The following is a 26,403-nucleotide window of genomic DNA, read 5'->3' as shown; positions in this document are numbered from 1 at the left end:
TACATCTTTAGATTAGGTGTTGTGGTATAATCTGAAATATGTGACCTTGGGTCACATTCATAACGGTCAATTCTTTTAATTAAAGGGGACATATCATGAACATTTTTCTTTTTCCATGTTTAACTCTTTCACCGCCAGCATTTGTCATGATTTTCACAAAAGTTTAATGCCTTCCAGAAAATGCTTCTTTTTAAATATATAAACATGCAGTATATGAAATAAAAGAACAGACCCTCTGCTTTCAAACAAAAAAATCCGTTTCATCCTACCTTCATGTGTTCTGTTTTTATCACCTCTCCATTTTTGTGAAGGACTTTTGATAGAGATGAGATGCAGAGCGATCTTTAAAACATACACGGACATACAGCTGTTTGCCCTAGGGCAATACTTCCGGTTTTTATAAGTTGCGGAAGAGCCACCTGGTGGATAATAGTGGTATTGCAGATTGACGAGATATCTCGTCAATGGCGGGGAAAGAGTTAAGTGCTATAATTGGGTCCCCAGTGCTTCTATCAACCTAGAAAATGTGATAAATATCAACCCAGTAACTTAGTTTTGGTTAACCTTTCTCTGCAAGCATGTGAAAAAATAGGTCATTGAAATTTGGCTCCCTTGTGATGTCAGAAGGGGATAACACCACCCCTTAATCTGCACCATCCAACCACAGCACTGCCAACCCAAAAACGCCACATTTTTGCTCACACATACATAGTGGCAATTTTAACATTTTACATTAAATTATCCATATGATATTTTGAGCTAGAACTTCAAATACATACTTTGGGGACACCAAACATTTATTTCACATTTAAAAAAAGTCTTGTGAAATGTCATCTTTAAGATTTATACATCATCTTTAAGCTGAAAAAATAAGCTTCCCATTGATGTATGATTTATTATATAAGGACAATATTTGGCAAATATGATGGTAAATCATTTGAAAATCTGGAATCTGAGGGTGCACAAAAGTCTTAATACTGAGAAAGTCTTTTAAAGTTGTCAAAATAAAGTCCTTGGCAACACATATTTCATCATAAATAAACTTTATATATATTTACGGTAGGAAATTTACAAAATATCTTTATGGAACATGATTTTTACTTATATACTAATAGTTTTCGGCTTTAAAAAAATAATAATTTTGACCCATACAATGTATTTTTTTGGTTATGGCTATATCCCTGTGTGACTTATGACTGGTTTTGTGGTAAGTTCATAAACCCACTGCTAAACAACACATTTAACAAAACAATCTACGGTTATTAACTTTAAAGTCTTGTCAGTTCTTAGCCAAGATTAGCATCACTGTGGATCAGTTTTGCGGTCTGGCTATATAGGACTGTAAAGGAAATAATGCAGAAGTCCTTCTGTAAAATTAGTTTATTTTTATCTGTCAGCTTGTCCTGCCGTGAATACTTAGTGCAGTTAAACAGTCACAGGTCATATTTTTATATATGGGTTATCTGATCATTTAGATATTATGCAAACAGCTGGACTCGGGTGTATTTATAGAGCACAAATGAGACGATGTCCATAAATTCTACAGATGACTCAGGAATGGAGTACTGAAAAACAATAATTAAAATGATCGCATCAGCATCATGGGCCAGTTGTTTTTTGCTTGACCAAATGAAAGTTGGTATGAACTAACAGAGGAGACAAATATTTGTAATATTGTCTCTGCAAAATTGGATTCCAGATTAGGAATGTTAAATGAATGAGCTTTTGACATTTGCTTCTGCTTGCTGGGAAATATCAATCCATAATGTTATGTCTATTTCATAAAAAATACAAAGTTGAATCATGAGTCATGGACCGAGTATAGAATTTCAGTTTGGGAATGCACACATTTCCAGCTACTCAAGCTTATTTTCACACACTGTTGTGTTTCCAAATGTGTCAATTTAAAGGTAACGGTATCACCCCTTTGAGAACTGAGGTTTGTCACCACCAGTAATGCAAGAACCTGTTGCATGAGTTTGTACCGAACAGCTTGCTCGCCACGCATCAGTCGTGTACTCGTGGTTGCGTACAACCAAAAGTATGTTTTTTTGTCCTACTTTACCTTGTTTGACTGGGAGAAGAGTCCACATTAACCCAGACAAGACGTAATAGATTGATCCTCTTACTTAAAACAAATTTGTTTTTATATGTTTTAAATGACTCTCTTGATAGTATGAGCTGAGTATGTGTCTATTTTAGAGCTCTGAGTTCATGTAGTTGTATTTTGTCATGCCAAAGATGTTTATCATCCTCGAGAGGGAGCGTCTGAATATGTCATCATGACCTGGCCGTGAGTCAGACTGATCTCAGGTCAGGTCTGGAATACAAATCTTCTTGACTTACTGTTTACACCTGCAGACGCACATGCACATAAAACCCACTAAAGCACAAATTTTAAAGAGGGCTTTGCTTGTCATGTTTTATAATATGAAAAGGAGGGGAATTGGTTTGTCTCTCTGTGTATACAGTAAATCACAATGCTATGACAGCCCAATTTGATGCATAATTACTGTAAAAAAAGTTGGTTCCACTTAAAAAAAGTAATTTACCTTTTTTTTAGTTAATTCAACTTAAAATTATTCGTTGACACAACAATTTTAAACAACTTTTTTGAGTTAACAAATATATTTTAGGTTGAATTAACTTAAAAATTTGAGGCATCCAGGTAAGTTTTTTTTTTTAAGTTGAACCAACATTTTTTACAGTAATGTAATTTATGCCGACACAATCCCATAGCAATTCATGGGATTGCACATCTAATGTTGATATCTGAGTGACTCACTGGTGTATTGAGGAAACAATAGAGAATACAGAAATCTCATAATTTTTCCCTCCTATATCTAATTTTCTGTCTCACTCTTTCCTCCAGATTCAGCCCTAAGTATGAGGACAGCTAGCACTCCAAGCCCCGCCCTCATTCTGAATCCAAACCTTTCCTCATACTCACCTCAAACAGTCCCAAATGGGCATGAAACATCTTCGCCTTCTATTAATGTCTGTGGGGAAACAGTGGCTCTGATTCATCAACCTCCAGGGACAAACTCACGCCCTTCCAAAACTGCTCATGTGGCTCTCATCGATGCTCTGCCAGATCCTGTTTTACTTCACATTCTCTCTTACCTGTCCACCCCTCACCTGTGCCGCTGCGCTCGAGTGTGTCGTCGCTGGTATAACCTGGCCTGGGATCCACGGCTCTGGAGAGCCATCTGTCTTACTGGAGAGCTGCTAAATGCTGACAGGGCCATTAAGGTTCTTACTAATAGGTTATGTCAGGACACTCCCAGTGTTTGTCTGACCCTGGAGACGGTCGTGGCCAGTGGCTGCCGGAGGCTTTCTGATCGTGGGCTACGTGTGATAGCTCAGCGTTGTCCGGAGCTGCGGCGTTTGGAGGTTGCAGGCTGCCATCATGTGTCCAATGATGCTGTGTTTGACGTGGTGTCCCAGTGTCCCAGTCTGGAGCACCTAGATGTATCAGGTAATGTTGCCGGCCGCCATTGCAATTCAAAAGATTTAAAAAATTGTAAATGTTCTGCCGTAAGGAGGTTGTGAACTGCATGGCACATCGATTACAAGTGAAGACAATGAGTAAAACATGTTACCCCTGATTGCTTACAAAAGCTCTGGTGATGGATTAGCTGACAGTATGTACACCTGAATGGCATGTTTACTTGTGGATTTATTCAGAGTTTAATTCATACCATGAACCTGGGAAATGCATTATAAAACCAAGAAATTGCTGCCAGTCCAGCAGTTCTTTCTGGGGGATGGTGAAGTTTACTCAGTTATAAAAGATCGACTATCATCAGCAAAGGTGCAAGAGTCGGTCTGCAGAGTTCATTCTGACAGTAACAAACTGTAAAGTTATCCATCACACAGAGGGCACAGCATGCATTCTGCTATGTTCAAGTTATTCATCCTATGTTGCCAAAGATATCTTGTGGTTGAATTTGCTTTTAAAACATGCAGTATAACTTTAATAGTAGAAACAGCAGATACACTGCCATCTGTAGGGTTGGTAAATATGAACAAAGAAGGCTGTGAAAAAAATCTCTTTATTATTTAACCTTCTGATCTTTTGCTCAAAATATGAACAAAAAACAATAAGGTTACTTAGGTAACCCTGGTTCGCTGAAATAACAGGAATGAGCATTGCGTCAGTAGCTGACACTATGGGGGAAACTCCTGTTTACTCTGCGATTGATCCCTATTGGTTAACGTCTGTAAAAATTAGAGACAAATGCCATTGTAGCCCGCAAAAGTGGCGGGGCTTATGCCTTAATAAGTCCGGAGAGAATGCCATAGCTTACCATTATTCGACTAAAGTGCATAGTTTAATAACACTCGCTGCGTGACGCTTTAAGCACGGTGAGCTATGCAATGCTTGTTCCCGTTATTTCAAGGGGACCAGGGTTACGTGAGTAACCTTATCGTTCCCTTTCAATATGGTTCACTTCGCATTGCGGAGGGGCTCACATGGGTCGCTGTGCCGAGGAGCTATTACAACAGCGCCCTTGCTCTTTTAGAGCTTCTACATTCAGAATATTGTTTTTACCGGATGGTTGCAGGGGAGACCGCTTCGGAGGCATGTGTCCGCTGCTCAGGGCTTGTTCCAAGGCAAGCGAAGACTTCATCTTTGGTTCTCGGCCGGAAGCGGCAGGGAAAGACATCGAGAGTGGATTTTGTTGCAGGGCTAGATTGATGGCGAGTAGGAAGGCTTCTTCTTCGGAGCAGACATTCGCACTGAAGAAGAATAAAGGTTAGCTATGGCGTTCTTTCCAGACTTATATAAGGCGTAAGCCCCACCACTTTCGCGGGCTCGAACGCCATTTGTCTGTAATTTTTACAGACGTTAACCAATAGGCTTCAATTGTGTAGTAAACAGGAGTTTTCCCCATAGCGTCAGCTACTATCTCAAAGCGAAGTCAACCGTATTGAAAGGGAAATCTGCTTTCATTGAAAAAAAAAACAGCACATCATTTCTTTAGAGTGAATCTTTAATACCCTGCCATTATGAACTAATTGATGTCTCTATTTTACCCAAGGTTGTCCTAAAGTGACATGTATCAGTCTGACTGAGGAGTCCTCTCTTCAGCTCACACCATTACATGGACAACAGATCGGCCTGCGTTATCTGGACATGACAGACTGTGTATCATTGGAGGACAAAGGCCTGAGGACCATCGCCTTTCACTGTCCACGTATCACACATCTCTACCTACGGCGCTGCAGCTGCCTGACCGATGAATCCCTTCGGCAGCTGTCACTGCACTGCAGCGCTTTACGTGAGCTTAGCCTAAGCGACTGCTTTCTGGTGGGAGATTTTGGTCTGCGTGAAGTGGCTCGTCTGGAGGGCCGCCTGCGGTATCTAAGCGTGGCACACTGTATGCGCATTACCGACGTTGGACTGCGATACGTAGCTCGCTACTGTCCACGCCTTCGGTACCTGAATGCACGTGGCTGTGAGGGAATAACAGACCAGGGTTTGAGACACTTAGCTCGTAGCTGCCCCAGACTGCGATCTCTTGATGTTGGCCATTGCCCGCTGGTGTCAGACGCTGGACTGGAAGTGTTAGCACAGTGTTGTGAGGGACTTCGAAGGCTGAGTCTAAGGGGCTGTGAGAGCGTGACGGGACGAGGGCTGACCGCGCTGGCGGACCGATGTCATGAACTGCAGTTATTGAACGTACAGGATTGTGAGGTGTCACCTGAGGCACTTCAACTGATTCGACAGAATTGCAGACGTTGTGTAATAGAGCACACTATACCTGCTTTCTACTGAGAAGACAACAGAGGTTTGGACTTGAGACATGTAGATGTTTATATCTGCATTTATAAGACTGCATGTCAAGATGCATTTTGATGGATGTGTCTTAAAACCTAGTGAACTGATTCACACACTGCCTGTTATGAATGAGCAACTGTCCACATAAACGATTAATGTAGAGTCTGTTTATGTTTCAGAGCAGTTCACAATTCACAATTTTGCAAACTGATGTGAACTCCATTGAACTTGACTACACAATTTGTCTATTTAGTCACCAACATCAGCACTGAAATCATTTTGAGTAAGATGCAGTTTATCGTATCTTACTGATAAATTAAATATAAACATAGGCTACACGTAACATAATGCAAAGGAAATCAAACCATTGTGTTAAATTGATGTTCAAATGTTTAAACCCCTGACATTAATCAAAGCCCTTAATAAAAAAATAAGTAAAATATTATTTAATAACTTCATTGCACTATTTTATACTGATGCTATTAAAAACATTTACTGTATGTTTCAAAATCAATATTTTACAATATGGCTGTAAAGTGCTGTCTAGGTGGACACCTGTCTATGTTTTCTAGGTTTGAGACACAGTTGGTGTTTGATGGTGTTTCTTGCAAAGCTGTAGCATCGTCTTGTCTTTTAAAGATCCACATGAAATATATAAAAGTATTTATCACATGAAAGACATGTATTATTATCACTGTACAGAAATGTCTTAACTGTGTAACTTTTTACAAAACGCTCTTTACCTTGTTGGTTGTGTTACAATGTTAAATTTTTAACATCTTGTCTTACTGAGAAGAGGTTTTGAAGTGTAAATATACTCATTCTTTCTAGGAAAATAACATATTGGATTTCAAGAGACCGCATTTGTTCAGTTTAGACAATGAAAAATGTGGACAAATTGCAAACAAATTGCACTTTAAAATGCATTTTTAACAAATTTTATTTGATATTACAGCAGGGACGTGCACAGGGGGGTTGCTCAGGTTGCCTGGGCAACTGCACATATGCCCTTTTCGACTTAAGTTTCCCTTCCGAGGTGGAAAAAAAATAATCTTTAACTTCGTTTACACTGTGCAGCGTTCCTTCGTTACTGTATTTTAATTAATTACAAAATTTGTATTTTATTTTTAAATTGCTGTCTCGTGTTTCTGGGGCATACGCGAATTAATGACTCGTTTGAGTCGATTCCTTACAAAGTGTTGCCAATAAATGAGTCTTTTGAGTCGATTCTTTACAAAGCCAATGGGCCAAACGTTTTGAATTGGTTCGCGAAACAGTTTGAATTAATTGTTCAGATCACTGCAAAAACGGAATCGTCTGATGCTGTTTTACTCGTAGCCTATGTAGAAACATGCAGAATATAAACATGTTGGGTGACGTGGAAATGAATTTACCAATCTTTTAACTAAAAGCAAAACTTCACACATGTACCCGCCATTACATACGCACTACCTGTTCGTCGTCACACACGCAACCTCCAGATACATGTAGCACAGAAGAAGAAAATCCATCAATGATTGACGTCTGATTCGCTGTATACTGTACTGCATGATGTAAGTGCTTCTCACAAAACACACGTGACATGACAACATAAGAAAACATGAGTTTTGTCTAAAATCATTTTGTATCATGTAAGTGTAAACTGTCAATGTCCTCAGACCATAGGAGATAACTTTATAGTGAATGCAAAACTCTTGTCAGTTTACTTGTCTGATATTTCAGCTATAAGCTACATCAACATTGAGTGTGTGTGTGTGTGTGTGTGTGTGTGTGTGTGTGTGTGTGTGTGTGTGTGTGTACTCACTGGATGAGTTAAACACAGAGGTCACATTGATGGTTTATCATACACTGCCAATTACATCACTTTCATTTCATGTGCCCAACTGGTATATATGGTAATAATATAATAGATTTCAGTGGCGTTGACTTCTTTTTTAGAGAGCGCATGATGTGAAGTTCGTCACAACATGTATGTAGCCCGTCATGTGTGTGGTTCAGTTGTGCTTTAAAAGTGTATATTTGTTATTTTTATTGTCAAAAATGACAATCGTTTTGCTAGATAAGACCCTTATGCCTTGTTTGGGATTGTTTAGAGTCCTTTGAAACTCCGTTGAAAAAAACTGTTAAGTGTTGAGTTAAGTATTAAATGTTGGGCTCTATTAAAGTCCATTAAAATGAGAAAAATCCTGCAATGTTTTCCTCAAAAAACATAATTTCTTCTCGACTGAACAAAGAAAGACATCAACATTTTGGATGACATGGTGGTGAGTAAATTATCTGGATTTTTCTTTTATGAAAATGGAACATTCCTTTAAGTTTACAGTACTACAGAGAATCTTCGTGTCATTTACACTGCTGGATTACATAACTTCACTGAACCTGGACAGATCCAAAACCCAGGATAAAGTGGTTGAGTGAATGTGGTGTTGACTCTGTGTATGAGTTTCATTGTATCAGAGACGCTGTAGAAGGACAGAGATCCTTTACTGTGATCCACATACACTCCTATTCTACAGGAGCTCAACACTACAGGGAGTTTAGTGGGTTTGTTATTGTGACTGAAGTAGCAGATGGAGTCATCACAGCACAAACTCCAGGACTGATCATTATATCCAAACAAACACTCATAACCCTCTCCCTTCCTGCTGATGCTCTTATATGACACTGATATATACACACCACCACTCCACTCAACCTCCCAGTAACAGCGTCCACACAAACTCTCTCTACACAACACCTGACTCCAGTAATCAAATCTGTCAGGATGATCAGGATACTGATGGACTGTGTTAGTGTTAGTAGCGGTTCTGTTCCCATCAGACAGCTGAATGCTTTCATTAATTGTGTTTGAATCCAGTGTGAACTGCTTGAAATCTGATGGAGATAAACACAAATGACTGCAGCAGTTTAACAAAAATCATCATTGAGATTTAATGCATTTTTTCCAAAACCTACACATTTCTATATTTGTATTTACTCTTTCATTTACTTTGTTTCCCCACAGTTATTATGAAGTTTAAGATTGTTTCATGTATTTATTTCACGAGTTCAGATTAACATGTAACCATATTTAGTCAGGGGGTAGAGAGCAGAGCTTGAAAGTTTAGCCCGAACTCAGAGTACTCCCCGCTCTTTAACTGAGATAGATGTACTAGCTGAGAGCAAGGTGATGGTGAAGGGATGCTGCAAAAACTGTCACGGGACAAAGGTGAGGGACTGCTATTTATACCCCTTTGCAGTGATTGGTTAGATCACATTTAACATTTGTATACAGTTTTTAGGGTAATGTAAATTTTATTTATAAAAAAGTTAAGTTGTGTTCTGTGTCTGGTAGCAGAAGTAGATTTTTTTTGAAAGGTCAATGTTTTTATTTTGAGTCTCAGTATCTGCAGCTTACTGTTTATTTTACTCAATTTATTCACCTCTTTAAAATTTAGTTACTGACATGTGTGCCCTGAAATTCTGTAAACATTGAACATTCAGAAATATTTTTTACGTCATGTTGTCTTTGTTCTTTACTTTTTATTCCTTCTTTTGTTCTCACAATTTTTATATAGTAGTGGATAAAACAATAAATAAAAATCATTAATCATGATAAAGTCATAAATAATAAATGTTTTTAAAGTCTCTTACATTGTGAGAAATCCTCCCTGCTCTTCAATTCAGCAGAAATAACTGAGATATATGTAACTGAAACATAAACAAACAATAATATTTAACATTATTTAATTAATATAATTCCCACGTCACAAGTATAAATATAATAAACTAATAACAGAAAACAGACATCATGACACTGATACAGTATACATTGACAGCACTCTTGCTTGTGTGATATTGTTTGAGAGTAAATTAATATCTGTTACTTTACCTTCACCAGATATCTTCTCTATCTCCTCTCTACAGAAATCCTCCAGTTTGTCTTTCAGTTGAGAGAGAGATTTTCTCACATCATCAAAAGAGAGGAGAGAGCTGAGAGTAAATCTGTGTGAGACTGAAGACTCAGGAGCTGCAGACAGAGACTGAAAACTCTGAAGAAGAAAAGATTACAAACGTAAAGACAACATAAACATTCAACATTAACCACATTTAGTAGTCTGAATACACAAAGGAATATTTATCATAAACTAGATTTTATTAAGTGTTAAAAATAAAAACTACCCAGTTAAAATCATAGTCATATAAGAAGTGAAGTCTTCCAGAGATCCTGCTAATGCTCACTGTGTTGTATTTCAGAGTTGTGTTACCTGTAGGAAATGGATGTGATTGTCTGTATGTGAAAACTGCTTCAGTTCAGCGTCTCTCCTCCTCAGATCATCAATCTCCTCCTCCAGACGCTTCATGACTCCTTCAGCTCGACTCACTGTAGTCTTTTCCTGATCTCTGATCAGTTGTGTCACCTCAGATCTACTTCTCTCAATGGATCGGATCAGTTGAGTAAAGATCCTCTCACTGTCCTCCACTGCTGTCTGTGCAGAGCGCTGTTAGGACAAACATTACAATCAGATCCATTACAGGTACATCAGTAAAGATCTCCATCACTGGAGGAGAGTCATGAATCTCAAACTGATCTTCAAGCTGCCAGCAGATGTTTTTCTGTTCAAAACTCACCGCATGAGAGTCCACAGCCTCTCTCAGCTCCTGAAGCTCCTTCTCTCTCTCCTCAATTATCTGATGTAATTTTCTCTGTCGCTCTCCCAAAACTCTCTGTGAGATAACAAATAACTATAAAACCTCAAAGATATTACATTAAACTGCATGTAATGTTACTATAATGACATTCATGGTTTAGCATATTATTAATCATTACTGTTAGCATTAGTGCAGTGTCTGAATTCAGTTCATACCTGTTTCTCAGTTCTTTCTGCTACAGCTGTCACAGTATCATGGTTTTTATGTTCGTCCATTGTACACAGATAACAAATGCAGTGTTTGTCGGTGCGACAGTAGATTTCTAGTTGTTTATTATGTTTTGAGCAGATCATCTCATGAAGTTGTCTGGTTGGATTCATCAAATGATGCCTCCTGTCATTGAAGAGATTCTCATGTTGTTTAAGATGATTTTGACAGTAAGACTTCAGACACTCCAGACAGGACTTGACAGCTTTGTATTTTCTCTCAGTACAGGCGTCACACTCCACATCTCCAGCTTCAGCATAAGAGTCAGCAGGAACAGCAGTCTGAAGTTTTGTCTTCTTCAGTTCCTCCACCATTTCAGCAATCATCACATTTTTAAATAAAACAGGTCTTGGTGTGAAGGTTTGTCTGCATTGAGGGCAGCTGTAGATTCTCATCTCATTCTGATCCCAGCAGTTTGTAATACAGCTCATACAGTAACTGTGTCCACAGGGAATGGTCACTGGATCCTTCAGGAGATCCAAACACACTGAACAGCTGAACTTGTCCTGAAAAACATGAGCTTCTGCCATATTTCAATAATATACAGACAGAGAGAGAGTGAGATAGTTGCTTGAAAAGTCTGTTTTCTTTCAAATGAACAGCTGAAATATAGTTTCCTGTTTTGGTGTTTAAGAGACGTGTGCAAAGAAGCGGTTTCCTGTTGTGACTCTATTAAACTTTTACTTTCATTTTTGGCCAAACTATATGAAGTGCAGAGGTGATCCTGACCTCCCTGGGGCCCTTAGCAAAATTCTGCTAAGGGGACCTCCTACCTGAACCGTGAGCCATGGTACCTGAACCGGGCCTTGAACCATGACCCGTGAGCTTTGCCACACATTTACACTTGACACCCCACAGCTCTCACTACAATGTATTTTTAAATACGTATTTAATTACTTTAGTGTATTTTGTCATTTGTATTTTTCAGGTGTGGAAAAAAATTAAATGTAGTTTGTAACAAAATATTTTGAGGAAGTGTATTTAGAGTATTTCAAATACTTAAATACTTAAGAAAAATCACCATTTGCTTATCACCATAGTTAATGATTTCGGTCTGATGTTGGCAATGGCAAAAATCACGTGACACCCTGTAGACCGGGCTTCCTCAAAGAAGTGAATGAGTTTTAAACCCAGGAGAAGTGGTGGCGCTGCTTCTCTTAAAAACTGCATTAAGGTAAAGTGTTTTGTGAACATATACAGTCTACACACACATACTGCACACTGAACGGCATTAAAGTGTTGATCATAAAAGGAACTTATGAAACAGCCCGTCTGTCGTAACTCCACTGAAATCTTCATGCTAAGTAAGCTTTCACAATATAACATCCATCTGCAGTTTTTACACATTTTTAAACGTAATACATATGAGAAATATTAATATTCCGTCGGATTTTGTATAAAATAATCATCAATCCTATTGTTTTTCACTGCAGCATGATTCTACTATGGAAAAGGCAGTACTAAGGTCAGAGCAGTAGAGTCTTGTGTGTAAAACAAACCCAAACATATTATGATTAATATGATTAATCATATATATCAGGGGTGGCGAACGTCGGTCCTGGAGAGCCGCAGTCCTGCAGAGTTTAGCTCTATCTCTAATCAAACACACCTGAACAGGTAATCAAGGTCTAAAGAGTTACTAGAAACCTTCAGACAGGTGAGGTTTAATCAGGGTTGGAGCTAAAAACTGCAGGGCTGCGGCTCTCCAGGACCGATGTTTGCCACCCCTGATACAGTATATATTATGATTAAAATGGAATTTTGATTTTGTGACGAAAATTCTCGGTCTGTTATTTTTTCCCCTTGGATTAGCCTATCCCCAACATTTTCTGCAGTGACGTTATAAAAAAGACTTAAGATTACACTCTTAAGAAAAATGGTTCTTCAAAGGTTCTGAAACGATGGTAAAGGTTCTATATAAAACCATAGCTTACTGTCGAACCATTTTTTTTGCTGAAATGGTTCTTTGTCTTGGCAAAAGGGTTTTTTAATTCCTTCCTTTTTTGATTTTAAATTCAGTCTGTTATTTTCAAGCTGCCTGCTGATTATTTTCACCTGTAAAAGCCCTGAATCATCAGTCCAGCTGAACCGCCTACAGACTTAAAACACAAACAGGTAAAGGAGTAAAATAATCATCATTTACTGTTAAAAACATTTTTAAAATTGAAGTTTTGTGTGTTCTTATTGTACTTTATTTATTTTATAACAGGTAAACTTTATACTGTAAGCTTCATTCCCTTTAAAGCAGGTAAGCTTCATACTTTTTTAAATGATATCTTTAGAGGACTCTGCTTTAACAATGACTTAGGATAATGATTTGTTAAAGTGTTAAAAAGCTAATACATGTATATTGTACATTAAGTTTATTAAACTAATTATGAAAAGAATGTGGTACAACATGTGTTTAGGTTTTTTTTATTGATATTTCAGAGTTTCTTATGTGAGGTAATCTTGCTGGGAGTGAAGGCAGTGCGTATGACCACTTGATACGTATGAGAGACACATCCTGTTTTTAAAGATGATGTATGTATGTTTCTTTCAATGCTGACATTAAAATAATAATAATTATTTACTGTTAAAAACATTTTGAAAATTGAAGTTTTGTGTGTTCTTATTCTACTTTATTTCTTTTGTAACATGTAAACTTTATAATGTAAGCTTCTTTCTTTTTATAACAGGTAAGCTTCATACTGTTTTAAATGATATATTTAGGGGACTCTGCTTTAACAATGACTTAGGATAATGATTTGTTAAAGTGTTAAAAAGCAAATACATGTATATTGTACAAGTAGTAAATATACGGCACATACTGTCACATAAAAATGATTGATGGTGACCTTTGACCTCAGGGGAGGGGCTAACCTTTGACCTTAGGGGAGGGGCTAACCTTTTGACCTGCGAGGGAGGGGGTGACCTTTGACCGGACCACCCACGTCGTGAACTTTTGACCTGCGGGGGAGGGCTGACCTTTGACCGGACCTCCCACGTCGTGAACTTTTGACCGGACCTCCCACGAAGCGTTGAACTTTTGAACTGACCGCCCATGTCGCAATGAACTTTTAAACCGACCGCCCACATTGCGTTGAATTTTTAACCGGACCGCCCGTGTCGCGTAGAAATGTTTACGACCGGGGTTATCTCCGGGGCGCGTTAAATCATGTCCTCCTACGATAAAACAATAAAAACAGTGTTTACACAAGTGGTCATCATTAAAACACATTCCATGCTTCCATCATAACTTATATAAGGTGGGGCCCCAATATGTATAATAAAAGCCAGGAAAATCACAGTTACGAAAATCAGAAACATGGATAGCCCATGCAGCTAGCGTGATACTCCGGTGAGTGAATGGCGAAATAGCGCGGACCATCTTGCTATGCCGCCTGAAAAAAACTTTAACTTTTAACATGCATTGAACTTTTAAAATGTGCTATTTTGGAATGTGCGACATCATTATAATCTGCCATGTTGGTATGGTTTGAGTGGCCTCTCTACAAATTATTTTGATCAGGCGATTAAATTTAAACTGTGAAATCCTCTCATCGAATAGTTTCATTAAACACACATTTGTAAGCAAAAAGATCAAAGAAATTAAGTGTTCTTTCTTTTCTTTAAAAAGCCATACCAGTTTCTTAAAGCTCTACTGTGTACTTTATTGAGTTAATTCTTAACAAAAACCCATGTTTTCTTTCAAAAGTATGTGCTCATTCATGTGTAACTACTTCCCACCCACTAATCAAAGTATTCTCGTAAGTGTAGAATCTGCTATTTAAAATGCATACCGTCGAAGCGCTCTCTGGCTGAATCCATGTTGTGCCTCCATCTTTGAAATACATTCGCCGACGAGGGACATTCCTGAAATTCAAGCTCCGCCTTTCGCGCTTTCACTCTACACTCACGCTGGCCGATAGCTGAAGCCTCCGGAGGTTGCATGTGTAGGCGGTATACGTCATCAAGACAGTCTTATTTCAGAATATTAACAATTATAAAGCTGACAATTATTCTTAGTTAATTGTAAATTGATGTAATATGCTTATGACTTGCGAATGTAATGCTCAGTTGATTTAAATAAACCAGGCTTGATGACGTATCCAGCCTGTGACCTGCTTAGCTGAATCCTTCGGCTGCGACAGCTGCAAACCGTGATGAACCTGCAATCTAATGCTTTGATTTGAAAGCCTGTTGAAGACATATTCTCGAGGACATTAAAATAAGTCGCCAAGGAAGCGAAACGGGGATTTTAAACGACAACGCGACAGGAAAAACATCAAGACCAAAGTCAATATTGGAGTTAGTTTTCCAAGATGGGGCTCAAGGGACACTGAAGTTGCACTTTATATCTTCTCCACAGGTAATTCAGCATGTTCGTTTACATCGATACAGTCCATGTTGTAAACTTGAAGTTTTATTGTTCCTTGGCTAACTTTAGCATGATTATGCATAACACTTGTTAGTGTAAACATGCATGTGGTTTAATGTGTTTGAACAGCCACACGCCGTCTCTCCGCCCATTTATGTAATCTGAGGTACTGAGATAAATGTTTTTCATCTTTTCTGACCTCTAGCACAAACACACGGTGACAGCCCTATTTTTAGGCTTTCATTGATAAAACCATCTGATCTGCGCGTCTTTTGTTTCATTTTACAAGCGTGTGAAAGTTGCGCGATCTTTTTTCACCAATATGAGAGAAAGCTCTTACATATACACGGACATGTAACATGTTTACTTAAAACATAAGCATTGTACTCTGACATAATGTCTGACATAATACTCTGATAAAAGCGTCTGATCTGCGCGTCTTTCATTTCATTTTTCAAGCTTGTGAAAGTTGCGCGATCTTTTTTCACCAATATGAGAGAAAGCTCTTACATATACACGGACATGTAACGTTTACTTAAAACATAAGCATTGTACTCTGACATAATATTAGTTCGCGTCCATTTAAACCCGTCATGGTTGCTTTTTGTATGTGATTTTAAGCGGACATATCATGACAATCAGACTTTTTTCATGTTAAACATAAATCTGTGTGCTTTGATGGATCACAGGCAAAGGACATTGCAAATTGTTCATTTTTTTCTCATTGCTTTTGCTTTGTAGCTACTGGAAGCCATGTTAACCTTGGCATGACACGCCCGGGCCACCGTACGAGTTAAAACGCGTTCCGAATGGGGCGGGCTAGAAATTAATATTCAGTTGCTTGTCATATAGACTTTCACCGCTAGATGGGAGTAGATCTTACACAGTGGAGCTTTAAGCTATATGGTAAAAATAAAGTATAATTAAAGTGACACCATGTAATTTTTCAACCTTCATAATAAATTTTCAAGACCCTTGTGATAGTACATCGACTTTAAATAGGTTGAATGACATGTCTACCATAGCCTGACGGGGTCTGTATCACTTTTACTCGTATTTTAAAACTTAGGGTTTCTGGTAGTAACCAGAGCACAAAAAAAACTACAAAATTCGACTGCTTTACGGCATACGTCACTTCCTCCACACAATTTGTTTTTAACGTGAATTTTGCTGGAGGCTACTTAAGGAGTGTAGAGAGCAATTTCTATTATGTGACTCTGTGGCACAGTCTTTAGTGTCACGGACCTATGACACGGGCGACCCGGGTTCGATTCCCCTTTAAGGCAATTTTTTATATAAACTGTTGATTCATACATAAATGCGATGTTCTTTATAACTTACGGCGATTATATTGCATATAGTTCCCTGTATTCAGATGCTGTGTTCACGTATTTACCTTTCTTTTACTGTGTCTATGGTATTTACATTACAATCCAAGATGCTACAGCAGTCAAACTTGCTCACAGTGTAAAACCAAACCCTACTCATTCACCAATCAGATCCGAGCGTTTCTCTCTTCTCTCTTCCTCATTTGCTGCGTTCCGCTGTCACTTGCGTGACGTATTACAAAGCGGCAGACCTAAACGCATGGGTTTACTTGGATTTGGAGCGATTTTCACACAAAAAAGAGGAATAACGAGCACCATTGCGGAAAATCTTGGTGGCGAGGGAGAGAGAGAGGATGCAACAATATTTGTTTGGAAAAAGGCAAGGAAATACGTCTGGTCGTTTCTGAATTGGAAGGCTGCAGCCTCCGGAGGTCAAATATGCAGGCTGCACACGTCATCAAGCCTGGGTTATTAAGGTAAACTGAGCATTACATTCGCAAGTCATAAGCATACTGCAACAATTTACGATTAACTATGTATAATAGTCAACTTTGTAATTGTTAATATTGTGAAATAAGAGAGTCTTGATGATGTATACAGCTTAGAAATACGACATCCGGAGGCTGCAACCTTCAGATTGAGAAATGGCTTCTGCCACGACGAGTTCCTCATCAGAAAGTTGTAACATGACTGCGTTTCTCCCTGTTGTCTCAAAATGCTGATCGTTTAGCATTTTAAATGTTTAGTTTTTAGTTTAGTTTTAAGGTTGGCCAGTTCCTTTCATTTGCGACAGTGCTGCGGCGCTTGTGGGCTCTAGGGGCGCTAGAAGTGAAAAATACGTGTCTAGCACCCCCTAGTGGCCAAAAAGTTTCATGGTGTCCCTTTAAATTACGTAAAACTAGAAAAGATGTTTAAAATTAATTTCCTCTAAAAAATCTTGGCACTAGGTATGGATTCGCCTGATTAAAAAACATTTCAACAGAATAAAAAAAGGTTTCTCACAGCGGCAGATGAAATACAATCTACGAGAATGATGAACAATGAATTCTGTCAACATTTACATTTTGGAGGATTTTCTCCAGAGAGTAAAAAACAATGCATAATTTTTGAATGTCCTATTCTGCAATTTGTATAGATGACCTGATTCTCAAAACAGAAATATGTTTTTCAAAAAAAGTGTTCAATACACTGTGATAATACTGGCACTTACACAGATTGTTGTCTTTGAAGCTGCATTCCTGAGAAATGCTTCCACTCCGAATTGTAAATCGTTAGTGCCCGGGTGAGGACCGAGATATTTTGTTTTTTAAAGAGCACCTATTATGAGATACACGTTTTTAAACATCCTTTTGTGTGTAAGTGTGTATTAGTACATGCTAACGATATTCAAAAAGTACATACCTCAAAGAAAACGATGACGCGAGTTATCGTCTCTAACGTTCGAGGACTACAAAAAACACTCGGATTGTAGGCAACAGTTTACTTCCTGGGATTGGTGACATAGATAAGACCAACATTATCATAGTTCAGCCCTCTCTGCTTTGCTTTGGTACGCCCTCAAAGACGAGGGTGGGGAGCGCCGAGTCAGAAGAGAGCTAAAATGGCGGAGGTTGGGAGTCCCTGCTTTGACTCTGTTTGCAAACTCTTGTTTCATCATTTAAGCGATTAAATTTCTCGAGTAGACGCTGTCTCTTTAGATGCGAGGGCAAAATAGCACTTTATGGACTTCCACAGAGGACATCATGTTTAATATGGTTCCGGAAAAATCCAGTCAGAAGTTGTTCACGGAGTTTTCACAATAACTGCTTCTCATGAACCGAAGCTGGATTTGCGCGACGTCTCCTCCTGAAAGTTGGATTACTGTGCACTTCTGGATCACAGGCTGTAAGTATTCACGTTTATTATTTGCCTTTTACTGTACGTTACGTAACCGGTAACCGGAGATTAACATAGTGGCCCTCATTTATCAAACGTGCGTACACCAAATTTCCAGCGTACACCTGGCGTACACCCAAAACCACGGTGACTTTGAGATTTATCAATATGGACGTTGGCGTACGGCACGCTCAAATCCTACGCCAGCTCAGGAGGTGGTGTACGCACATTTTGAGTTAGTGCAGAAATGCGCAAACAATTCGTAACACCACAAAACGCACTGACAAACTAAAATATATGATATATTATGACCCACTGTAAAAAACTAAAACTATATTATGCAACATGTACTTCGATGTTTAATTTGTGGGACTTTACCAAAGCATTTGATTTGTAGGCATATGTATTCCTTCAGTTGAGAGCCTGGGCGCTTTACCTGACGTTTCAGGGCAAAGCATGTGAGCGGAGCGGAGCCTTGAGCGGTGCGGTAATATTACCATCAAAGCGCCTCTCTAAAGATCCGCTCGCTCAGCACCGCTCGTTGAACCCAGAACGCCCTTTAATAATTTGCTAGTTCGAGAATCTGTAAAAACGTCTAGCAATAAGTTATGGAATTCAAGCCTTATACATAAATGTAAAGTAAAAATCAAAGTTAAGATTGGACAGGAAGAAAACATTGAAAGGGAGTGCGGAGAGACTGTAAAAGTCAGCAAATATTCATCCTGGAATCTGAAGCGGCACATTGCAAGAAAGCACAAGGATGTGCTACGAAAACATGGTAATAATGCATCAAAAGGTAAGCTAGTTACATACTATTCGATGATAAATAAATAGCTACACATGAATAGGTAAGGTAAAATGCTTGTGTTGAATGGAGCCATAAATCCGATCATGATGACATGCGGACAAAATCATGGCCACGAATTATCTTTTATGCTACATTATGGACACTTCTTTTTCTTATTTAGTTTAAAGTAAATATTCAACAGTTTGTTCCTTGGAATTAATTATTATAATATTTCGTAATTACTATTACAATTATTATTACTTCAAATTATGAATTAGCCTAGTAAAACATGTGGATGTCGTGGAAACAAATTGTTAATTTGAATTATATCCGGAGCTCCGTATCAAACTGGATCTTAGCTAACAAACAACTGTATGTAAACACAGAAAAACACACTACAAAAGTTCCTACATCATTTTTAAAATATTATTTAAAAAAAACTTAACCGAACCATTAAGCAGACATATAATTTAGATGTAGGCAACATTAAATAATAATAATAATAATAAATAATTATTCTTCTAAATATCAATAAAGCGTCTTTAATAATAAAAATAATAATACAAATATTACAAAACGTCATGCAATTATTAATGTGTCTTTAGTCCCTCTATTTAAACTCCCAAATAAAACAATTTTGTTTCTTTCCACTTCCCTGGTTTCTCCTCTTTGCCGTCTTCCATGTGTCAATGTCGTAAAATGAGGGCGTGGGAGAGGTGGAGACTTGAATTTATATGGGCGTGTTATTCTAATGACGATCGTTTTCAGCCGCCGCATTTATGAAGGGCAGATATTGCTTACACCTGAATTTCAGAGGTACGCACAGTTTCATAAATCAGGCGGTGAGAGGAGTGTAAGCGTAATCTTACGCCAACATATACGCCCGTTTCTACGCAAGAATGATAAATGAGGGCCATTGTGCGTGTAGAGCTAAGCTTGCAAGCTAATTGTTTTGTGTTGTAATACTGTATTTCATAAACAACGTACCATATTTACACACGTGTATGTTGAATTATGCAGACTATCATTTTTTTATCGATGTTGGTTTAGACATGTTTACAAACTTGCTAAGTTACCAGCTAAACTGTTACCGGTAAAATTTGTTCTCATGATCAAACTCAAGAAACTCTAAGTACAGATGATTTGTTTAAAGTTATATGTATTTTACTGTTGTATTTACTTGAAGCTTTCTAAGATTTTGAAACTAAGTAAACACGTAATGTGTGTTGCTAATGTTGGGCTATGTAATACATTAACGTTTTAATGATTAGTCTAACGAGTTATAGTCGTTGTACTCTATTGTTATAATATGTCTTTTTGACTGAATACATGTTTGTTTTATTTGTCTATATCCTAGATTCGCAGCTGGACACATCCTTCTACACTGTATGCAAACATGCAACATCATTACACACAGTACAAGAAGTCAGACTGGCATATGAGGAGCAAAGGTGTGTAACACATATGATGTATTTAGCTAGTGAAACCACTACCAGTCTTAGATGTATAACTGATGATGACAAAGTTTTTTTTCTCTGCATAATAATAGGAACCCAGACAGTAGCATCGTTTCACAATGTTTCCATCACCATCATCAGTGGATGCCTTTGCCGTCCGTAGCCTGAGATTTCAGATTTGCAGTCAAAAATTCGATTTTCTCATTTATTGGAATGCTGTGCAGGTATTTAAGTATTTTAGTAACTGTGTTAAATAAAGTAGTATTTACTTTTACAATAAATGTATTACTTGTTTATATTTTTACAGGTTGTACCTTGCAGCCATCCATTACAATGTCACCAAGCCGTAACAAAAGCAGGAGAGGGAAAGTACAAGGCTATGTTCCCAAAACACACAAGTGACATACCGTAAGCAGTAATGTTTTATTTCAAATACATTCATAATTAAAAACTTAATGTATGAAGCAGGGAAATAAATGATCAAAACAAAAGATTTATTGACTGCAATATTTCTACAGTTATGTGGATGATGTGATCAGGCTTGTGTTCGATGAGGTATTTGAAGATACGCTGAAGGAAACCCTGATTCCAATGGACCTGGCATCACAGTTTGAGAGACCTTCAAAGGAGGACGTGATTGCATGCCATCTTCAGTGCAGGGGTCGTCGAAAGCCAAAATTGTGACCGATCTGATCAGGAAGCTCCAAGCATATCTGGAGAACAACACACGACAGGATGATAACCTTATAGTGTCGTCTTAAATAGCACCAGCTGACAAGGCCTTGATATGCCATTTATCTAGATAGATAGCTGTGAGAAATGAATTGAACAATTTTTGAAAGAAGAGCACAATAAGGTTACTAAAGTATGTTTATTTGTATATTGTTAACATTTAAATATATATTTGTAATAAATAAATAAACTTTTGACTGACTACTATATTTTCTTTAAAGTTACATCTTTTGTTCTTTTGGGTACTTTGTTACTATAATGATACTTTAGTGTTATTGGTTTAAAAATGTAATAAAACTTACTCTAGTCCTGCACCTCAAAGGCTTATAGTCGGTACAATAAATGTTCTGTGTGTAGGGATTTAGACAATTTGTGCAAAACCTGGATGATGAATCAGGCAGGTAAGAGGCCCTGGAACCTGTTGCATTCTCCTTAAAACCTAATAAGTAAAAACATAGCACTTATAAGTAAGCAGTCTTTCATAATAAAGTTTACCATAGTGAAATAATGTAGAACATTCATTTCAATTAATACTTTCTTTGTGCTACATTTGGTGTTTCCATATAGTTTGCACAGTGATATAGTATGTAAGCAGTCTTTTATAATAAAGTTTACTATAGTAAAAAAATGTTAACAAATGAAATAGTTTTATAATCATTTCAACAAATACTTTCTATGTGCTACATTTGGTGTTTCCATATAGTTTGCACAGTAACATAGTATGTAAGCAGTCTTTTATAATAAAGTTTACTATAGTAAAATAATGTTAACAAGTGAAATAGTTTTATAATCATTTCAACAAATACGTTCTATGTGCTACATTTGGTGTTTCCATATATTTTGCAAAGTAATGTAGTACGTTATAATTACCTTTTGGATGTCTTTGCAACACATTTTCGTCTTCGTTTAGCTTTCTGGCAGAGCTAAGGACACCTAAAACAGTTAAATCCAATCGCGTTCATTGACAGAGAATGTTTATATCGTAACGGCCTTCTGAACTCTCTGGATCGAGCTCGAAGTGGTAAGACAGTACAGACACCATCGTTATAGAGAAATATAACGCTTGTTTACGTTGCCTGTGACTCTCAGTCAGAACCGGAAAACCCACACGTAGTCAGGGGCGTAACCTTTCAAACACACGCCGAACCCAGTTGACCAATAACAGTTGAGTAGTCATCTGACCAATCCGAATACACTAGACATTTTGGGAGGCGGAGACAGGAACTAAATCCGAGCATTTTCCAGACAGGCAAAAATCGGTGAGGTATGTAAGCAATTTATAAGACTCACAATGCATTAGTTCAAGTTTTAATAACATGTATGTAATATGGGATATTACAATAACGTGCTAACGTGCTAATTTATTAGCATAATTGGTGCTCTTTAACTCGGAAATCATGTCCATTTCAGACTGTGCTTATACAAGGGGCCTGCATTAACGCAGCTTGCATTGCTTTCATCACACTAATAAGTACAGCATAAGTAAATACAAAAAGGCACATATTACAAAACATCACCTGTCTAAAAAAACTGAGACTTTTAACTTTAGGTTATTAGTATATTAGGTTTAGTATAGTTTTCAGACTTTCAGAAAAAAACTTATCAACTTAAAGAATAAAGCACTTATCAATTACATTTATTTTAATCTCAAAAACACTCCTTAGCCAAAACACTAAAACTTTTAGTGCTTTTGTATTTAATATAATATTTAATAATATTTGACAAATTACTCAATACAAGACAATCAAATTATATACTGTTAGGAACGACAAACACAAGGATCCCAGCGCAGAGGTGTTTATTCAGATGTATAGGAGATGACACTCAGTGAATATGTATAAAAGATGACACAAATGTGAAAGTCAATATGTATAATAGAAGACACTCTGTGAAAGTCAATATGTATATAACAAGACACTCTGTGTTCGTGGTGATGTATGCGAGGTGGAGACAACACAGGCGAGACAGGCTCAACGGAATCCTTTCGGGAAAGGCTCAGAGTGGGAAACACAGCACAGCCGTAGAACGTCCACTCGCACATCCGAAATCCTCTAAGGTGAAATCCTGGCGGGGCACAGAGAGAGAGAGAGGCGGTCAGTGTCTTCAGCAGAGTCTGTGCTGGACAGCGCACAGCGGCAGTCCGAGTCTTACGCAGAATTACGCGCCCGAGAGCGCACTGCGGCTGGACAGCGCAAGATGTAGACTGGCGCTCGGAGAATCCACAGACAGAGTGTAGAAAGAGGCTGACGGTAGACACACCACTCGGGAGAGACTGACAGCGGGGCGGGGAATCTAAAGGGGTAAAGGCAGCAGAGAGCTCGGTGAGTAATCCAAAATCGATACCTAGAGACAGATACTAAGACACGACAGGACTGGAACTAGACAAGCTAGCGGGCAGGAACATACAAAGACGAACTTGCAAAGAACAAAGGAAACGAGGGGAATTTAAATCAAACCGGATTGGGCAATAACAAGGATCAGGTGTGGGACGCCGGTGCGAAGAGTCAGAGACAATGAGATCACCAGGTGGAAGGTGCGCACATGTGGAGCTGTCAAAACAAAAACACAACACAAGTGAAACAAAGACAAAGCAGCCAATAAAACCGAAATCATGACAGGACTCCCCCCCCACGACCGCCACCGGGCGGTCCATGAGGGGGCTCACCCCATCGCCGGCGGAAATCCTCTATCAGCCCAGGGTCCAGAATGTCCCGAGCCGGTACCCAACACCTCTCCTCCGGACCATAGCCCTCCCAGTCTACGAGGTATTGAAATCCCCTACCCCGGCGACGCACATCTAGAAGGGACTTAACAGAATAAACGGGAACACCATCTACGAGCTGAGGGGTGGGAGGGGCGGGGGCAGAGGGAACAGGGTTAAGGTGGGAAAAAAGAACCGGTTTCAGCTTGGAAACATGGAAAACCGGGTGAACCCGACCGAGTGCTGGGGGCAATCTGAGCCGAACTGTCACGGGATTAATAACCTTCACTATGCTGTATGGCCCAAGGAATCGTGGAGCCAGCTTGCGAGAGGGCTCACGGAGAGGTAAATCCTTGGACGAAAGCCATACTTTCTGCCCACAGATAAAACGGGGCGGAGGTCTACGGTGACGGTCGGCCGCGGCTTTGGTTCGTCTGGAAACCTGACGTAATGTAAACCTAGCTTTCCTCCAGGTGCGTTTGCAACGACGGACGAAGGCCAGCGCAGACGGGACCACCGCATCAGGTTCTTGGGACGGGAATAAAGGCTGAAACCCCATGGACGCCTCAAAAGGGGACATATTCAAGGAAGACACGGGGAGATAATTATGGGCGTATTCGACCCAGGGTAGCTGTAGGCACCAGGAGCTCGGATATTGCGATGTCAGACAGCGGAGAGCTCTACCTAAATCTTGGTTAGCCCGTTCACATTGCCCGTTGGTCTGAGGATGATACCCAGAAGACAAGCTAGCTGTGGAGCCTATTTGTCTACAAAATTCCTGCCAGAAACGAGAAATAAACTGAGGACCCCTATCTGAAACAACGTCTGTGGGCAGACCATGTAAGCGAAAGACGTGTTCGATCATAACCTGGGCAGTTTCCTTAGCAGTGGGTAATTTGGGCAAAGGGACAAAGTGAGCCGCCTTGGAGAAGCGGTCGACAATGGTCAAAACAACAGTGTTTCCCTTAGAACTAGGCAAATTGGTTACAAAATCGATTGCGATATGTGACCAAGGACGAGAGGGAATGGGTAACGGTTTAAGCAGACCAATAGGGGCTTGATGAGAGGCCTTATTACGGGCACAAACCTGACAGGCTAACACAAACTGTCTGACATCGGGACCCATAGAGGGCCACCAAAAACGCTGACGTACGGTAGCCAACGTTCTCCGAACCCCCGGATGGCAAACAAACTTGGACTCGTGACCCCACCGGATGACCTCGGAGCGAAGTGCATTCGGAACCCATAATCGACCCGCTGGGCACCCCTCTGGCACTTCCCCCTCCCGGCCGGCCCGTCTCACCCGCCCCTCCGGGAGGATGGTTTTGTCCCCAGCGGAACCGGGACTTTCGAACAAACGAGAGAGAGCATCGGGCTTAGTATTCTTGGAACCGGGCCGGTACGAGAGGGTGAAGTTAAATCTGTCAAAGAAGAGCGCCCAACGAGCCTGACGAGAAGATAACCTCCTGGCTGAACGGATGTATTCGAGATTCTTATGATCCGTCCAGACCAGGAAGGGCTCCGAGGTCCCCTCTAACCAGTGACGCCACTCACCCAAAGCCAGTCTGACCGCCAGCAGCTCCCGGTTGCCTATGTCATAATTTCGCTCTGCTGGGTTTAACCGATGGGAGAAAAAGGCACAGGGATGCACCTTGCCATCCTTAGCAGACCGCTGAGACAAAACGGCGCCTACCCCGACATCTGAAGCATCCACCTCCACAATAAATTGAGCAGCCGGATCTGGAATAGAGAGAACAGGAGCAGAGATAAACCGGGACTTTAAATTATCAAAGGCCTCCTGAGCACTGGAATTCCAGACAAACCTCTCCTTAGTGGAAGTGAGAGCAGTAAGAGGTTGAGCAATCTGACCATAATTTCTGATAAACCGGCGGTAAAAATTGGCGAAACCCAGAAATCTTAATAAATCCTTACGGGAGTCGGGGACTGGCCATTCGGCCACCGCTTTGATCTTGGCTGGGTCAGGACGGATCTCACCGGGGGCAACAACAAAACCCAGGAACGAAACTGACTTACGATGGAATTCGCACTTCTCCGCCTTGACATACAGCTTATTTTCTAACAACCGGCGTAAGACTCGGCGGACATACTGAGTGTGTTCCTGCATAGAGGGAGAAAAGATGAGAATATCATCTATGTACACAAAGACAAACTTGTTAATCATGTCTCTCAGCACATCATTGACCAGAGTCTGGAAGACAGAGGGGGCGTTACAAAGGCCGAACGGCAGAACGCAGTACTCAAAGTGTCCGGTAGGGGTGTTAAAGGCTGTCTTCCATTCATCTCCCTCTCTTATTCGCACCAGATGATAGGCGTTGCGTAAATCTAGCTTAGTAAAGAACTGCGCCCCCTGCAGGAGCTCAAACACAGTAGACATTAAAGGAAGGGGGTACCTATTCTTAACAGTAATGTCATTTAAACCCCTATAATCAATACAAGGGCGCAGGGAGCCGTCTTTCTT

General features: G+C 39.5%; 2 protein-coding genes and 1 long non-coding RNA gene across 3 annotated transcripts in view; 2 read left to right on the top strand and 1 right to left on the bottom strand.

The window, feature by feature from the left end:
- Window positions 1–7,767, top strand: part of LOC135785397 (F-box/LRR-repeat protein 7) — a 36,915-nt gene extending 29,148 nt beyond the window's left edge. Inside the window, exons 3-4 of the mRNA XM_065294800.2 lie at window positions 2,873–3,478; window positions 5,046–7,767. Coding sequence (XP_065150872.2) covers window positions 2,873–3,478; window positions 5,046–5,782 — 1,343 coding nt within the window. The 3' untranslated portion in view covers window positions 5,783–7,767. The remainder of the gene's footprint in view (window positions 1–2,872; window positions 3,479–5,045) is intronic.
- A 199-nt stretch (window positions 7,768–7,966) lies between these two features.
- LOC135785405 (E3 ubiquitin/ISG15 ligase TRIM25-like) lies at window positions 7,967–11,283 on the bottom strand. Its single transcript, XM_073813171.1, has 6 exons — window positions 10,633–11,283; window positions 10,397–10,492; window positions 10,033–10,266; window positions 9,657–9,816; window positions 9,419–9,475; window positions 7,967–8,659 (listed from the first exon to the last, which is right to left on the bottom strand). The coding sequence occupies exons 1-6, from the start codon at window positions 11,212–11,214 to the stop codon at window positions 8,133–8,135; spliced, it is 1,656 nt and encodes a 551-aa protein (XP_073669272.1). The 5' UTR covers window positions 11,215–11,283; the 3' UTR covers window positions 7,967–8,132.
- An 8,674-nt stretch (window positions 11,284–19,957) lies between these two features.
- LOC141281420 (uncharacterized) lies at window positions 19,958–21,117 on the top strand. The gene is made up of 4 exons (XR_012335724.1): window positions 19,958–20,485; window positions 20,584–20,715; window positions 20,799–20,899; window positions 21,010–21,117. It is a non-coding gene; the product is annotated as an uncharacterized lncRNA (long non-coding RNA).
- Window positions 21,118–26,403: the final 5,286 nt, after the last annotated feature.

This window comes from Paramisgurnus dabryanus, chromosome 22 (assembly GCF_030506205.2).
Source record: "Paramisgurnus dabryanus chromosome 22, PD_genome_1.1, whole genome shotgun sequence".
In the NCBI taxonomy this organism is placed as follows: Eukaryota; Metazoa; Chordata; class Actinopteri; order Cypriniformes; family Cobitidae; genus Paramisgurnus; species Paramisgurnus dabryanus.
The sequence above is the reverse complement of the archived record's forward strand: the minus strand, read 5'-3'. Positions and strand labels throughout refer to the sequence as shown.

Bases quoted from the DNA above. Each gene is read 5' to 3' on its own strand.
- LOC135785405 (XM_073813171.1), bottom strand. From the start codon at position 11,214: ATGGCAGAAGCTCATGTTTTTCAGGACAAGTTCAGCTGTTCAGTGTGT. The intron at 10,493-10,632 runs GTATGAACTGAA...GTTATCTCACAG, and splicing joins CAGAAAGAACTGAGAAACAG to AGAGTTTTGGGAGAGCGACA. The intron at 10,267-10,396 runs GTGAGTTTTGAA...TTGTCCTAACAG, and splicing joins AGGCTGTGGACTCTCATGCG to CGCTCTGCACAGACAGCAGT.